The sequence below is a fragment of the Prunus mume genome, linkage group LG2, assembly GCF_029339155.1.
Source record: "Prunus mume cultivar Tortuosa linkage group LG2, ASM2933915v1, whole genome shotgun sequence".
Lineage (NCBI taxonomy): Eukaryota > Viridiplantae > Streptophyta > Magnoliopsida > Rosales > Rosaceae > Prunus > Prunus mume.
In genome coordinates, this window is record NC_142699.1 from 6,501,919 (window position 1) to 6,518,778 (window position 16,860).

Genomic DNA, 16,860 nt, shown 5'->3' on the forward strand with positions numbered 1-16,860 from the left:
CTAAAAACCCTATTTTCATAGTATTTTGCGAATGAACGTTAATAAGCGTGTTATTATCGTGTCAACTCATCATGCAACCAACTAACCACTTAATTTTTCTGTTCGTGTTTGTAACATGAAATCATGTGTCAGCTTGTCAAAGTACAAATGTGGTACAATCTCAAAAAGTTTAACAAATATAAATTGTAACTTTTGTAAATAATTCAATCATCATCTGGAGAGTGCAAGAAACTATAAAAAAGAAAGAAGGCCAGAAGGTTCAAGATGCCATGTTGAATGAGGACAAATACAATTTATTCAAGTCACAACCAATAATGGGCTGAGAAGAAACAAATCTTATGAACAATGCAATACAGTTCAATTAGATTTTTCCTTATCAGCACCAGATAATTGTCCAATCCTAATTCATCTCATGAACCAATAAAGTTCTCCAGGAAGATGGTCATTCTTGCTCCAAGTACCTGTCGACTGGGTTCAAATATTTATGACATAATTCAAGTTAAAAAAGAGTTTTTAGCCTTTTTGAAGCTTCTAATATACTTTCTCTGTGGGCAAAAGCACCAACTCTGATGTACTCTTCACCTCCAGGACCAAATCCCTTTCCTGGTATGGTCACTATGTCTGTCTTTTCAAGAATTTCATTGAATACATCCCAAGAACTCAACCCTGGAAAATGTACCCATATATAAGGTGCATTTTTGCCACCATACACCTTCAACCCAAGTGATCTGAATGTGTCCACAATTATTTTTGCATTTTCTTTGTAGTAGTCAACCACTGTGGTTATGGCCTGAAAATGTAAAAAGCACAACTTCCAAACGGTTAAAATTTGAAACTGCATTGGATTTTAACTTACTAGAGAATTAATGGATGCTTGGAAAAGAAATGGGGTGTAAATTATAACCTGGTAACCTTCTGCAGAAAGGCATGCTAGCCCTCCAGCCTGGGCAATATTTGATGCACCATTGAAGCAGGTGCACACTATGCGGTTATAGTCCTTTATGACAGGAAATCCATTTGCATACAACAACTCATCAGGGACAACCGTCCATCCGAGGCGGACCCCTGTGAACCCAGCAAATTTGGAGAAGGATGAAACTTCAATTGCAACCTGCGCACAAAATTGGCCAAAACAACTTCCAGTGAGAATCCCTTTGTATGTCAAGTTTAACAAGAAGGTTTTGTATTGTTAAGCACAAAATGATGTATGGTGGTGAGGAGAACTAGTGAGAAACCTCTCTGGCCCCAGGAATTTCATAAATCGATCTCGGGCTGTCATCAGATATATAAGCAGCATAGGAGGAGTCATAAACAATTATTGATCCGTTTGCTTTTGCAAACTCCACCAGTTGCTTTAGTTGCTGCTGTGATGCAGCATTGCCAGTTGGATTGTTTGGAGAGCAGAAAAATATGATATCCGCCCTTGAAGCAGTTGATAGATCAGGGAAAAAATTATTCTCAGGCCTGCAGTTCAGGTACACAATGTTCTTATACTTCCCAGTTTCCTCTTGAAACCTGCCAGCTCGACCGGCAATGACAGTAGAATCTATATATGCCTGTCCCAAAACATAGTAAATCAATAAGGTTCCTAGCAAAAAATTTCAATGGGAAAATAAGGGATGTGTGGTCTCCATGTAGCTTTAATTTAGTATTCAGACGTTTATAAACATCAGCTATAACCTTGTTTCTGTAGGCACAAGAGCCAATCTACCATAGTCTCAATGGAAAAAGGAAAATTAATATTGAGAGTGAGATGACACTGATTATTTTCCTTATGTCTCATCCTAATTTAGAACTAAAGAAAGACATATTAGGTTAAGATTTGATTCGATTTATATTTACCGGAAACGAAGGGTCTTGCACAGCTACTGTCACATTGGATCCCAGAAGCATCTGCTTGGGGGAAAAGTCAGAATTAATAACACGCTTTTCATCTTAAAAGCAACCTAAATAGGAACAGATCTTTATCTTGTTCTACTCTTATCCAATTATGAAAAGCTTTACTGCATAAACGAAGTTTTCGTACCTGAAGGCGAGAAATGTCGCACTGTGCACCATCTGATACAAAAACCTCGTCGCCTTCTATGCCCATATTGTTGTAGAATTTTTCTGCAATTGCCCTTCTTAATTCCTGCACCAAAATTTGATAACCTCTGTTAAATAAAAATAGGTAGATGGACATACTTAATAATAATCATGGAGAAGAATGGCAACAGCAGAAACATCATGACCAACATGAAATTTTACTCAAACTGCGGGAGTTGTAAGGTATAGTTGATCCTAATTTATAGTATCTTTCCCAAAATGATTCTCTGAAAGAATAAGCAGATACCAAAGTGTGACCATTACACACCCATTAAGCTTTCCTACAAGCAGAATAGTTGCTTCCAGATTGTATGTTGATGACTTTCTTAGAGTGAAGAGGTAGCCATCGCAGCAAGGCACTCTACCAGTTTTCCCAAGAGGAAACTAACAAATTTTTTATATTAAGCACACCTCGCCTAATATAAAAATAAAAAATAAAACAAACGCTCTAACAAGTTTTTTGAGGGCCACACTATTATGGAAGTCCAAAGAAATCACCAGCCATGTAATTGGAGTGAGAGTGACAACAGTATCATCCAAGACACGTGGGAAAATAGACATGTGTGGTTCACAATTTGACTTCATCAACCAATGACATGCCACTTAAAGGGTGGGTAAGTCTAGATTCAAAATCAATGTCGTGAATGAGGGCGGCAACCAGGCTACGCAGAAAATAAGGTGGGGAATTGTGGTTAAGAAGAAGAAAGAATAAAAAGAATAAAAATCAGAATGAACACCAGAGGTTCCATCGTACCATGTGGCCTTGCTCAGCTCCATACCCTCTGTAACCTCGAACTGTTGATAGAGCATGTGCATGCTGCAAAGTAGACACAGAAGCACAAGAGCTTAATATTCGTTGACAAGAAACCAATGAAAAAAAGATCAGTACAACTTAGTCATCAAGAAAGAAAATGACAAGTTTTTGTTCTTTCTCTGTTTCTTTCAACTCCAACAAAGCAATAAACAGAAAGCAAAAAAGTAAAAGAAATGAAACGAAACGGTCCTAATGGGTGAAGAAAAGCTAGTGAAGATCCACTGCCAAAGAGGTTTGCATATACCAAAGAGTTTTATATCTCTACATCTACAAGTAGGTTATAAAGAGAAGATGTATACGATGAAGACATGCACTCGTCACTACTTTCCCAAATATTGGATTATAGTGGAAATGGAAACTAATGATAAAAATAAAAGAACAGTTCAACTGGAAAGTAATATCAACAGGACCAGCATACTATTATTTGTATTTGTGCTGTCAGGCATTCGCTCAAGTGGTAAGGCATGGTGCTGTTTGAAAAGGTTTTAGATTCAAATTTTACTCAGATGAAAAATTACGTACAACAATCTGAGATCCACAGAATTACCTCAGCCATAGAAGATGTGATTATGTCTGGTATAGGTTCTGTAGTATTACCAACACCAAGTCTTATTAATCTTGCATGTGGGTACTTCTGAGTATGCACAAACTCGCGCATGAATATCTGGATAAGCGGCCACAAGGTACGTAGAAAAATTAGCACTCAAATGGTTAAGTCACACAACCAAAAGATAATTTTGTTATCACAAATAACAATAGTTCCAAGTTCCAACCAGGTGGAATAAGGTTTGATCCTACTCATGAGGATGCTGTAAATTCCCATTCCAAAACAAGAAATCTTAAAACAATTGGGGTTTGTGGAACACCAATCCAGACAATTAGTTTGAGACAAACTGCATGATATAAAGTGATTAGGAGGGCCAAAGTTCATAATCAAGATATCAGAAGCTGCTGACCTCCGGAAACAGATATTCATTTTGCAGGTTCTCCATATTGACACTGCGTGAGACTTTTGTGCAATGACCTGTGATTGCATTGCATTGCTTATTAGTTGCTTAGTCATTTGTGACACGTGAAAACAATTTTGCATAACGATATCGATAACATGAACATATATATATTAGTACACCAACATTTTCCAAGTTGCAGAAATGATGAGTAAAGTTTTGAGATTGTAACAACTTACCAACTCTCATCTCATTTCCAGACGTTGAACTGTAAATAATCCATAAAACAATAATGCAACTAAATGAGTTCATTACATAAAACATGGCCCAAAAGAAACAAAAGAAAACATCAGTGAACAATTTATGCATCTATTAACAATGTATAACCTGGTCCAGATTGTTTTAGGTTGTGATGAAATGCAAGAAGGCATGCAAATACATGATGACAGTTGAAGATAATGCATCATTTGTTGTAGCGATATGAATATCAACACAGAGGAATAGTGGTATATTCGAGTATGGTACTACGAACTGCATTAATAACAATATATATAGTCGGGCTCGAGGGTGAGTTTCCACACACAGTAAACATGCCTCATAGCCCTTAAAAGCCTTCTGCACCTCTGATCATTTCTAAGCTAGTTCCCAGATGCAAACAAACGTAAAATGAAGCTCCTCGTGACAGCCATCAGGATCATGATTCTTTGCATTATTTTCGATACAGCTTCTTGGACAATGATGTCTTTAGAAGTCTCGATACAATGAACTTGTACATAAGTTTCCCTGAACGTACCATTTTTTCCAAATCGATTGGTATGGAATTACAATGTAGTAATGTCTACAAAAAGCTCCAAACACAAAGAAAAGTCATGGGGCCACGTGTTAGTTGGAATCTAGATTGTACAGTACCTTGATATAAATCAAAACCAGAAGCCATTTACGTGACACAAAAAAATTTGTGTACGTACGATCTTGTGGGGACTGACTTGGCTGCTACAGAACCTTTCAGTAATTTGGAGGAGTCGTGGAACATTTGGCTTGAACATTTTTTCGATAATGATAATAAATGACTAGTACGTTGCTCAAACTAAAGCATTTAGCATGGTCTCGAGAAGTAAATGAAACGTACACACTTGAGAAGCATATTTAATATGTGGAGCCTCTTCATAGTCTTTAGGTAAGATTGTTTTACAAGAAAATAGTACCTTGACTGGACGAGTAAATTTCATACCAAGTAGTCCTGCAATGCAGGTAAAGTTGAGAGAAATTTGAATCTTCTGGTGTGGAATTCCACACCATCTAGACTTGGAAAGTTCTCATCTTCACCAAACCCAGAAGGCTCAATCAGCATCAGCAGATAGTGGAGGGACTTTCCTTTGACACCTACAGCACCATAGACAGAACAAAAAACCATACAATTAAAGTTGGACCCTCAAAGTAAACACAATGTCTCCAGCTGTGTAGATGGGTTTCATAATACCAGGAATATGCTGCAAGAAATTTGAGACCTCTGTGAATTGCTATCAAATTTCTTAGAAAGGTCAGCCATTCATGAATTATTGGAATTTGGGACTCACATAAGCACGAAAAGGAAAGTTGTGGAAGAAAAGATGGCAGCATCTAATTAAAAGCATTTCGATAGAATTAACGAAACAAGTTAAGGTGGTGTTACCAATTTGCTTATATATTCTGTGGTTTAATGAAAAATCAATTATGTCATTCACTTATATTATAGCATGTAGATTAGTCACACTACTTGACGTTATCACCGTTACACTCAACAATTTCTCACAACTTAGGATACTTCATATTCACTTTCCTTAAGCTATTCTAAAAACTTAGAAGATCTAAAACTTAGAGGAGAAAAAAAAGATTTATAAATTCTATGATCCTAAAATTTTAGGGTGGTGATTTTCCCACTTCCCTTCCATCCACCTACACTCTTTTTTATTTTTTAGTACTTTGTACTATAAGATAAAAGGGAGTATAAGTGAACAAAAGATGAGTGAGAACATAAAATTTTAAAAAAACATGGAGTGTAAGTAGATAAAAGGGGAGTGAGAAAATCAATACCCAAATTTTATCATCTATTTCATCTGTACAAAATGAAATGACGTGGCATGATCCGTGAGTCAAATCATGGCAAATCGACGGTCAGTATGGTGGAGCTCAGTATGTTTACCCTACACTTGTTCACGTCATATCTATTTTAATTATCAATTTCTCACTTCCCTCTTTCGTCTCTCTCCCTCTCTGAAAAACCCTAATTCAACACACCAGAGTCTCAACACAAGACAAGCAAAAGGGAAGCAATCCATATCATTCGGATTGGATTAGCCGCTGGTTAACGAACTTCTTCAGCTCCTCGCTTTTAAAAAAATCAGCTTTTGACCCTCACTGCAGTCATGTCTGCTGGATCAGGTCAACTTCACTCTCTCTCTCTCTCTCTCTATATATATATATATATATGTATGTATGTATTCATGTATGTATCTATGTATGTAAGTTGTGGTTAAGCTGACTTTCAGTAATATATATTTGTTCTGGATATTTTTATTGTGAAAAACTCTTTTAATCTCCATTGACCAAACCAAAACATAAATAAAAGATTATGTTAATCTCCATAATTTTTGAAACCCTAAGTTCAAATGATAACAGCAGACACTGAATTTGGTAATGAAAAGTTGGGTTTGTGATTGAAGTTGCTAATTGATCAAAGTCACCTCCCAAAACAAGAAGCTTAGGAAAGTAGGACAACCACAATCACACACATTTCACTCTTCAATCAATATGGACAGTAGTGGCACGAAAATAAAGAAAGGAAAAGATTGAAACTGTATTCAACAAAATGCGTAGACTTTAGGATTTTTATGCATTTAGGGATGCCCATATTGTATTTCTCAGGGGCCATGATTTGTCAAAATAGAGAAGCTGCTGCAGCGAGCTGTTCGATATAATTCCTGGACACACTGGTTATAGTTTTTTCCCCTTAAGAACTGGGGTAGGAGTTCCTTCCTGATAGACTGTAATTAGGCCCTTGTTTTCTGGAAAGCAAAACATCTTTGAACCTCGTCCAGCTTGTCAATAACTTAGACACCAGGGAAATTTGTGTCGCTCATCTCCCTGCTAATTTGGTTCGGTTGCTTGAATAAAAGCTAAAATGTACTAGTTTGGTCCTCCTATAAACAATTTTTCTGCTTTTCCCAAAAAAAAATTCTCCTTTTTACTCTTCATTGGATTTCTGTCATAGGATACACATACATATATATACTGTTATGGTTCTTTGGCCTACGTAAGGATCTTGAAATTGTGTTTCAAATTACGACCTTAGCCTTTTTTTTTTTTTTTCAGGTCATTTATGATTAGATACAGTGTTTCAGGTGATGTTTTGTAATGTTCTAAGAGCAAGGAGAAGCTTTTATCTTTCTAGTAAGGCCTTCCATCTTCCCACTGTAATAATTGGTAGTGTTTCTTATTCAGGAATCTTCAGTACTATGAGAGAAGCCAAGGTAAAAGGTGTGTCTAGTTTGTGTACTTTTGATTCCAATGGAGAATCTCACATCATACAATCTGAATTAGCTAGTGACAGCCAGAGAAATTCATCCTTGAACGTGCAATTCACTCCTGAAATTGAAAAGAAGTATGTTCATCATGTTTATGATGCTATTGCGCCCCATTTCAGTTCTACTCGGTTTGCTAAGTGGCCAAAAGTAGCCAATTTTTTATCTTCCTTACCTTCAGGATCTCTTGTCCTGGATGCAGGATGTGGAAATGGGAAGTACTTGGGATTTAATCCTGATTGTTTTTTCATCGGTTGTGATATAAGTGGCCCTCTTATCAAAATTTGTGCAGATAGAGGGCATGAAGTGTTGGTTGCTGACGCTGTAGATCTGCCATATAGAACTGGTTTTGGTGATGCGGCTATCTCTATAGCTGTATTACATCATCTAAGTACAGAGGGTAGGAGGAAAAAGGCAATAGAAGAGTTGATCCGAGTTGTGAAAAAGGGTGGCCTAGTTCTAATAACAGTTTGGGCTGTAGAACAAGAAGATAAATCACTACTTGCCAAATGGACTCCGCTTACCCAAAAGTATGGGGAAGAGTGGATAGGTCCTGGTAGTCCACGTGTTCGTAGCCCTTCATCCTGCACATTGGAAAGCATTCCAGAAACAGAGGAGAACGGTTTTGGAGAGCGTAAGAAAGATTCCAGCCAGAGTTATATGCAGAGTTTGCAGGAAATAACCTCTCAAAGTGAAAGTTATTCAGGGGCTTCTACTGATGTAAAAAATGCAAATAATCAACAAGAATATTTCGTCCCCTGGCACTTACCATATCATCGTGCTGAAGTAAGTGGTGCTTCTGCTTGTGCTCTTGCAAATGGCCTTGCAAAGAAAGATGATAAGAAGGGTGCCGTAGTGTATAACAGATACTACCATGTTTTCAGTGAAGGCGAGCTTGAAAGGTAACGTGTCATTTTCTTTTTGTTTCCATTTGTAATATTTTCCATTTGCTCTGTGTTCCAATCAGTTAATGCTTTTCCAAATTAAGACGTGTCTAGTGCCTATTAGGACAGAATTTTGCATTTGTGTGTAAATTTTTCATTTGCCTAGTCTTATGCATGTCTAGTGCCTATTAGGACAGAATTTTGATGCATCTATGCATATGGATTTCTTATCACAGCTGGATCGTTTAGAGCAGTACTTAATGTGTTGGAATTGTAGGAGTTGTTTAACAAACTGAGTTTTCCCCAGCACAATGATGACACCTATGAATCAAGAAATGGTCCAAAATTTTCACTCATTAAAAAAAAAAATTAAATTTCTTAAAGGTGCTTCTAATATAGAAAACGGGTAAGAATTGGAGTGATAGGTACTCAAATAGACGTACATAGTTATGAAACTTGGCTTATAAACTTATTGATCTGTGTGGGGCTAACATGTCACCCAACTTGTTAACTTTGTGCCTGAAAGGTGAGCTACTGCTTGTATGATTAGGGATGCAGTGGCTCGAAGTCACATTCTACTGTCATATTGTCATAGTGGGTGACAAAACCGTTCATGGCAGAAGTAAAGAGGCCAACCTTCACAGTGGTCCTGCCTTCCCTGTGGGAGACGAGGCTCAATCATGATGGTAGGCCACTTCTAAGTTAGAGCAGAATCCTTTGATGGCAGTGGTTAAGAAATTCAAAAAAGTTGGAGGTTGTAGTCACTTAAGTTAGCTTCACACTGCTGCCCAGTTGCTTTAAAGATAGGAGACTTTAAGAGATTAGGTTCAGACTTTAGACAGTATATCTTTCGAATGCCAGTAAGGCAATACATAAAAAGAAACTGCCAAAGAAGAGCTTTTGTTTGGTAGCTTTTTGTTTTTTGTTTTCCCTGCTATTTTTTTTTTAAATTAAGGAGAGGAGAGAAAAGGGAGAAAGTAGAGAGGAAGAAGATAAATAAGAAGGAAAAAGAAGATAGGCAAAAGACGCGAGGAAGAGGAAAGATAGAAGAGCATACCCTACCTTAAAACTAAGCAAAAACCTTACTGGAGGGATATTAAATTTATGGGGTCAGTTCTTAATGTTCTGACAATCTAGCTTTTAAGTGATGACCTACTTTTTCAGCTCATTTACTTATTGCTGTCTTAAAATGCAGGTTGGTAGCTGGTATTGATAATGCTGTAATTGTTGATAGATTTTTTGACAAATCCAACTGGTGCATTGTCCTGGAGAAAAAACTATGAAAAGCCAAACAACCGAACCTTGCGGGGGCATGGAAAAACTTAATGTAAACCATAAGCTCTGCAGCCTGGAACAGCAAATGTGCGGCTGGTGATGGACAAAATCCATTCAACTTGTTTCCAGTGTGCCATGGAAAAACTGCTTTTTGATTGTGAGGAATTGCTTTTGAATTATACAAGCATTTATTAGAGGTAGTTGACTGCAACTGTAGTGGTCAGCCATTGTTCTGTGCCACATGCAAAAGAGAGAGCATCAAATATTATTTTGATTTATTGCTTGTCTGGCGTGGCATTAAATAGCTCTTTACACACAATAAGAAGCCTACCTAACGCAAGAACAACCAGACAATAATTGTCTTATAGTGATCAATCGTCCAATTTCACCGTACAATTTATCCCTTTTTTTCTGTCAATACTGTACAATTTTTCTATTCTTGACTAATAACGTTTTGACATGCGTGATAATATTTTCACGTAGTATGGTATTATTGGTTCGAGATAACAAAAGTGTTTTTGGGGGTTGGTGAGATGTCTATGCGAAAGTACTCATGGGCCTGCTGATTTTGTTTTTTTATATATTTTTTAATACAAGAAATGGTTTAAACCATAAGAGGGAGAGTTTCTCGCACATACTACCAACGTCGATAAAAGTTCGAACTTGGAATTACTGATATACAAATTAATGCCTTTTTTTATTAAACTAGACTTCATTGGTGGACTTTCTAATTATTAATATTTGGAATGAGTGGAATTTATAGCTTTTTACAGATTTACGGTGTACAGGGTCATCATAATCAAGTTAGGATAAATGGCATTGTTTTGATTGTGATTGTGTTCATTCAATTGGATATGCTAAACTCGGTTTCTGGGATGGGAGCAATAGAATCCAACATTCTATTTCAATATTTAATTTTTTTGGTCTCCATTTCCTATTGCAATATTTCATGTCTCAGGTTCAAACCCATGACACCAGTAATATTTGTATGAGAAGACCTTTTACCTTCTTCAAGAAGAAATGTGCGTACATCCTAAATTGCGCTTAAAGATAAAACCTCACACTCGAACGGGACAAACGAAAATAACTTAACCTACCACGTGGCAGGAAAGTACCTACAAATTTTTATGAATGCAAGTACATGAGTTGAGCCACTGAACCATTCTTTTCCATCATGAAAAGACATTGAAGGATCTGGACATGAATTAAAAATTCGCTTGGTGCTACTAGGGTTCTTAAATATTGATGAAGACGGTGCGTTAACTTCGAACTTTTCAGCTCACCAAACCCTACACGTTGCACTATTCTGATAAATTATAATTGTTTTGATGGACGGCTATCCTTTTGTACTTAATTCATACTGTCACATTTATAATTTTCGCTTTTTTTTTTTTCTTATACAAAATCATCAGTCCATAAATCAGATAAGATTTTGTGCATTTTATGTTGTGGAAGTGAGTTACCTCCCTCTCTGGTTCATGAATTAATGTTGTGGTTCGTTGTTGAGATGTGGACACTCATATATGATATATGAAACGTGGCACAAATCGGAAAATCATTATAACCAGCATGAATTAGGACCCTACATTATAACAATGAATTGGCAAATCATAGGAAGAATTTAGCCACACAGTATAACTTCATGCGCGTCCTCATGTACTTATATACATTTGGACCATTTGATGACGGAATTTTTCGGACTACCATAAAGTATGATTGTTTAAGCGTCGTATTTGTATACTACAATTGATGTGATTAATTGAGCTGAATTATAATGATTTGATCTAGTAATATTCAATCTCCTCGATGAATAACGAACGTATCAATAGCCTCTTTAATAGGAAAATACTTGCCTCCTTTCTTACTTCCTTGTCAATCATAGTTTTACATATGTGTAGAGATTTTTCTTTTTTTAGTTTTCATGAATTATTTTTGCATATGTCAAACTGTGATTTACTGAAGTCGGAATGCTTCCTTCCAAGAAATGAGGAAAGCAGTGTCCCTCTTTAATATTGCAACCTATTTGAGTTAACTCATTCCTAATATAGGATTTTAGCAATAAGCTCATTTTAGCATGATATATTATACAACTACCCATATAAAGCCTATTATGAAGGAAAAATCCAAAACTAAGCCATTTGTCATTTTCTAATTAATTTTAGAAAAAATTTAACACCATTAAAAACCAATTAAAAAATGACAAGTGACTTGTTTTGGGGTTTTCCCTCCAAATAGGCTCTATATATATAATTGTAAAATAATTCGTGAAAAACAGAAATAACTATAAGTAAATCATGTACTTATCTAATATAGGTAAATTAAGGACCTGAAAAGATTAATTTGTAAATTTTGTATTACGTATAGTTCTCTAGGGTTACCACAAACTTTCCATTTTTCCTTTTTGATGAAATGGGGGACCAAAGAGCTCCAAAACCAAAAGAACTACTCCCTACTGACTAAACGACAAACTTTCCATTTTTCCTTCCTTCTTTTTTTGGACAAATTATAGCTTCCAAATATTGCCATGACAAATAAACAGTGCTTCAATTATAGGTTAATAATTCGTTGTCTAAACAATTCGTATATTCATTAATCTTGTTTTTACACATTAGTGAAGATATTTTGGTAATTAACTAATTTACTACACATTTAACATATCCAAGTTTTTGCTTATTCAGTTTCTCATGTTGATTGTTTCCAGCTATACTCCTAGTTATAGCAACGAACTACTCTTTACAGACTAAACTACTTCTCACACACATTGCTAATGGGGTCTAATCTAGTGGAAAATAATATTGACTTGCATATTATTTGTCTCATATTCGAACCCCATATGACTCCTTGGCAGTGTGTGTGAAAAATGCCCTCCTTCAATCGCTTATATATATATATATATATATATATATTTTAAACTATATTTATATAGTTTTTTAATATTGCGGTTAAGTGTACTTTCTAAAAAGCAAAGATGTCGTGGATACTTCGACCTTACACGTATCAATACATTATCGATACAATTCGTGGATCAAGTTGACTGGACTATATATATATATATATATATATATATATATATATATATATTTTTTCAATGATATCTATTTTTAGGTCTTCATTCATAGATGATCCTTACAAAAATAAGACAAATCTGAAACCGTTCGACATCCAATTGTGTCTTACAAAATCAATGAACACGTGCTTCAAGAAAATACTAAAATTTCAATAACTCAATTTAGTGGTCAAATGATATCGGTTCAAGTGATTTTTTGTAGAGATGATCTTTGAATAAGTATCTACAAAATAGACGGTTTGGATTAGTGTTGTTGTGTCCTCAAATAAACTTATATATATATATATATATATATATATATATATATTGTTGGTACATTATTGTGATGAATTTGCTCAAACACGTTCGCCATGTTGGTTGGTTGCCCATGCAGGTACGTTTATTTTGGACGGTTCGATTTTAGACATTTCATTGGTTGTTGTTGGTCACTGTTATTCATCTTTTGGACTGCCACTCACAACACCCATAACACTCATTATTCTACTAGATTCTATTATATATATAGGATCATATGAAGCCCAGAAACTCTCTCTCTCTCTCTCTCTCTCTCTCTCTCTCATATGCGTGTGTTTGTCGTTTTTGCAGTATGTAACTCCATCAGTCCATCTGCTTTTCCATCTATAAATTTGGGTCCATCGCAGAAGTATCGTAAACCAACCAAGAAAAGATTATCACTTCAAAATTTAATGTGCATGAACATGCAAAATATTGATTACCATTTACTAGTAAGTTGGAAGGGTTTTATGAACGTGTACGGGATACATGTTTAGGTGATGTAAAATATGTACGTGCAACTGTGTTATTGTTGTTTTCTAAAGCCCCATTTGGTTCACGGAATGGATTTAAGAGAAAATTATTTCTCATGTCATTTCCTAAGAAATGGGAAATGAAAGATTCTTTTCCCACGTTTGATAATGCCAGAAAAGTAACCGGGAGATATCACTTTATTTTCTTTCCCATGTTTGTTTTGAGTAGGAATGGAAAACAACGTTTGTATAATTTTCCAATTATACTCATATTAAATAATAAAAAAATACATTTAATGATATATTGTAATTCTAAATTGTTAATGAAGATAAAATGATAATGAAAAATGTGCATTTAATATTGGCTCATTTTCCCAAACTTTCCCATGATGACGGAAAACAAAACTCAAGTTGAGATGAGGGATTCACTTTTCTCCTTACTTTCCCATGTACCAAGCAACCATTTCCCATGTTTGATGAATAATTGATTTCTCATCCCTAAGCCTCCTTTCCTATAAACCAAACGAGGCGTAAAAGTAAATAATTGAGGTTGATAAGTACTTAATATAGGTATGGGTGTCACAATTGTTAGAATATGAGGAGCATTCAACTCAAAACCAATTGACAAAGGATGGACAGAGGCATAAGATCTTTTAAGTTGGCAACTTGACTATTATATCATGTTAGAATGTGATAGCATCTAATTCAAAACCAATAAGCAAGTGGAGATGCTCAACATCTTTTAACCTCTTTATACTAAGCTTCCATTTCCAATGTGAGACATATTCGAGGTCATATGTTTAATTTTCATGTCCCAAATATCACTTATATTGTGTAAAAATGGTCATATGTGTCACAATATGATAAAATATGTACATGCTAAAGTGTAACTACAGTTTTGTGTAAGTAATATAATTTGTTTGGTTATATTGGAGATCTAGCCTAGTATAAGTTAATCCACCCTCCCTCGTCACTTTTTTTGTTGTTGTTAAAGTTAGAAAGGGGGTGTTTTTTTTTCACATACATCCAATTAATATGTTGTGGGAGTTCGAACATGAGATCAGTGAATTGAAAATTTAGTCACAAAATATTAGAGAAATATACAAAATAAATATGGGACAAAATGAACACACAATTTTATTTTTGAAGAGAAAATGAGCCCTCAGTGTCTTCGATCTTTAATGCAATACTAACACTAAAAATAAAACACAATTTCTAATTTTAAGCACTATATCTATGTTTTATTCTTTATGCCTTTTGGTGCTGAAAATATAATGTATACTTATATCCTAGAGAGTCAATTGAAAACCCATACCTAAACTTTGATAGAATCATAAATGAACGAAACAAGTATAAATAAATTGGTGCATCTATTGCAACAAAAAAAGTAGCAGGCAACCAAAGATGTCTGGAAACCTATGCTCACTAGAAGCTCTTTCCTCTTCCTTCCAAGTCCATAGCAAGCCAAGGGAAACATCCCCTCTAGAATACAAGGCCACCAAGCCCCATGCAAACCACTTAAAATTTCAGAAATTCAATTCCCTTGCTCAGTCAGCAGGGGAGCTTTCAAACAAAGCAATTTTTTTCCACTTTGAGAAGACACTTTTGAAGTCACCTTCCCTGTTTCCTTACTTCATGCTTGTGGCCTTTGAAGCTGGTGGGCTTTTGAGGGCTCTAATTTTGTTTCTTTTAAGCCCTTTTATTTGTTTGGTTGGTGGAGAGCTGGGGCTCAACATCATGGTTTTTTTGTGCTTTTTGGGAATTAGGAAGGAAAAAATGAGAGTTGGGACAGCTGTGCTGCCCAAGTTCTTTTTGGAGGATGGTGGGTGTGAAGGGTTTGATGTGGTGATGAGATGTGGGAAAAAAGTTGGATTTAGTGACTTGCCTAGAGTCATGGTTGAAGGATTTTTGAAAGATTTTGTTGGGGTTGATGTTGTTGTTGCAAGAGAACTAAAAGTGGTTGGTGGATACTTTGTGGGTTTGATGGAGGCAAAAAATACAAACAGTTTGGATTCAAATCTGATTCTTGGAGAGGAAAAGTCGGATTATCAAGCAATTGGTATAATTGGTTGCCACAATGAAAATATGCATGAGCAACTCTTTTCTCATTGCAAGGTTGGTAGATGGTCTTTCATATATATATATATATATATATATATATATCTCTCTCTCTCTCTCTCTCTCTCTATTTGAAACTGTTTTTGGGTTTTGAACATTTTCCTAACAATACCCATGTTATATATTTTTAAGGAGGTTTACTTGGTGACCGAAGCTGAGAAGCGAAGCTGGAAAAGCCTTCCAAGAGAGAAATACCCAGAACCATTGATTTTCCATGATGGAAGATTGGCCTTCAAACCAACCCAACTTGCCACCTTGGCCATGTTCATGTACATGCCACTAGGAATTTGCCTATGCATCCTAAGATTCCTTTCTGGCATATTTCTACCTCACAGCATTTGCAGTCCAATCTTGGCCTTCACAGGAACAATAACCACAATTTCAAAACCCAAGTCCTCTATTTCCTCAACAAATGGTGAAGGAGAAAAACAAAGAGGCAGACTCTATGTTTGCAACCACAGAACCTTGCTTGATCCTCTCTATGTTCAATTAGCCACCAACAAATCTCTCACTGCTGTCACTTACAGTTTAAGCACAGTGAATGAGAAAATTTCTCCCATGAAGACTGTCAGATTATCAAGAGACAGAGAGAGAGATGGGAAAAAAATGGAGAAGCTGTTGAGCCAAGGTGACCTAGTGGTTTGCCCAGAAGGAACCACATGCAGAGAGCCTTATCTGTTAAGGTTCAGTCCATTGTTTGCTGAGCTCACAGATGACATCGTTCCTGTGGCCATAGATGTGAAAGTGAACATGTTTTATGGCACAAGTGCTAGTGGGTTCAAATGTTTGGATCCAGTTTTTCATTTTATGAACCCAAATCCTGTTTATAGCATGAGGTTGCTTGAGAATCTGCCAGGATCAAACACATGCAAGCTTGGTGGAAAATCAAAGTTTGAAGTTGCCAATTATGTACAAAATGAGATTGGCAAGGCCTTAGATTTTAGGTGCACCAGTCTCACAAGGAAAGACAAGTATATGGCATTGGCGGGCAATGATGGGAGCTTGAAGGGCTCAAGGAAGGCGACTCATGCATGAGTCATAACTGTGAAATTTAATTACCACCAGCTTTAAAACATATGTATGTTGAAGAAATCATGTGTAAGCATCAATAATGTATATTTCAAATTGGGGTTGTTTCAAGTGATCTAGACCCTAGATTGTAACCAAAGATTGATCTTTTTTTAAAAGTTTTAAGCTTTGTATTAGAATAAATTTGGGTTGGAAAAGCAAGAAGCTTTTAGTTCAAGTAGTTAAGAGCATTTATCCGTACAACCGAAGTCCTAATATCAGTTTTGGTAGAGGGTTTTTTCTCTTTTAAAATATAGATTTTTTTTTTGGGTTAAAAAAATTGGATTTGACAATAT

General features: G+C 35.9%; 3 protein-coding genes across 5 annotated transcripts; 2 read left to right on the forward strand and 1 right to left on the reverse strand.

Annotated features, from left to right (window-relative positions):
• Window positions 1-272: 272 nt before the first annotated feature.
• LOC103332965 (aminotransferase ALD1, chloroplastic-like) lies at window positions 273-5,617 on the reverse strand. The gene is made up of 10 exons (XM_008235749.3): window positions 4,234-5,617; window positions 4,086-4,114; window positions 3,856-3,923; window positions 3,447-3,563; window positions 2,840-2,902; window positions 2,027-2,131; window positions 1,843-1,893; window positions 1,236-1,556; window positions 905-1,111; window positions 273-790 (listed from the first exon to the last, which is right to left on the reverse strand). The coding sequence occupies exons 1-10, from the start codon at window positions 4,311-4,313 to the stop codon at window positions 500-502; spliced, it is 1,332 nt and encodes a 443-aa protein (XP_008233971.2). The 5' UTR covers window positions 4,314-5,617; the 3' UTR covers window positions 273-499.
• A 445-nt stretch (window positions 5,618-6,062) lies between these two features.
• On the forward strand, window positions 6,063-9,848 carry LOC103332964 (S-adenosyl-L-methionine-dependent methyltransferases superfamily protein). 3 transcript variants are annotated; one of them, XM_008235743.3, is made up of 4 exons: window positions 6,063-6,267; window positions 7,198-7,226; window positions 7,327-8,308; window positions 9,486-9,848. In XM_008235743.3, the coding sequence occupies exons 2-4, from the start codon at window positions 7,205-7,207 to the stop codon at window positions 9,571-9,573; spliced, it is 1,092 nt and encodes a 363-aa protein (XP_008233965.2). In that variant the 5' UTR covers window positions 6,063-6,267; window positions 7,198-7,204; the 3' UTR covers window positions 9,574-9,848. The 3 variants fall into 3 exon arrangements, with proteins under 3 accessions (XP_008233965.2, XP_088902937.1, XP_008233966.2); XM_089046811.1 differs by having other exon boundaries at window positions 7,198-8,308; XM_008235744.3 differs by lacking the exon at window positions 7,198-7,226.
• A 4,868-nt stretch (window positions 9,849-14,716) lies between these two features.
• LOC103333086 (putative glycerol-3-phosphate acyltransferase 3) lies at window positions 14,717-16,745 on the forward strand. The gene is made up of 2 exons (XM_008235880.2): window positions 14,717-15,493; window positions 15,629-16,745. The coding sequence occupies exons 1-2, from the start codon at window positions 14,783-14,785 to the stop codon at window positions 16,529-16,531; spliced, it is 1,614 nt and encodes a 537-aa protein (XP_008234102.2). The 5' UTR covers window positions 14,717-14,782; the 3' UTR covers window positions 16,532-16,745.
• The last annotated feature ends 115 nt before the right edge of the window (window positions 16,746-16,860 follow it).

Excerpts from the sequence above, each read along its gene's own strand:
- LOC103332965 (XM_008235749.3), bottom strand. The coding sequence starts at position 4,313 with ATGATGCATTATCTTCAACTGTCATCATGTATTTGCATGCCTTCTTGC. Across the intron at positions 3,564-3,855 it reads ATGAATATCTGTTTCCGGAG|ATATTCATGCGCGAGTTTGT; the intron begins GTCAGCAGCTTC and ends CCGCTTATCCAG. Across the intron at positions 1,112-1,235 it reads AAATTCCTGGGGCCAGAGAG|GTTGCAATTGAAGTTTCATC; the intron begins GTTTCTCACTAG and ends TTTTGTGCGCAG.
- LOC103332964 (XM_089046811.1), top strand. The coding sequence starts at position 7,230 with ATGTTTTGTAATGTTCTAAGAGCAAGGAGAAGCTTTTATCTTTCTAGT. Across the intron at positions 8,309-9,485 it reads AGTGAAGGCGAGCTTGAAAG|GTTGGTAGCTGGTATTGATA; the intron begins GTAACGTGTCAT and ends CTTAAAATGCAG.
- LOC103333086 (XM_008235880.2), top strand. The coding sequence starts at position 14,783 with ATGTCTGGAAACCTATGCTCACTAGAAGCTCTTTCCTCTTCCTTCCAA. Across the intron at positions 15,494-15,628 it reads AACTCTTTTCTCATTGCAAG|GAGGTTTACTTGGTGACCGA; the intron begins GTTGGTAGATGG and ends TATATTTTTAAG.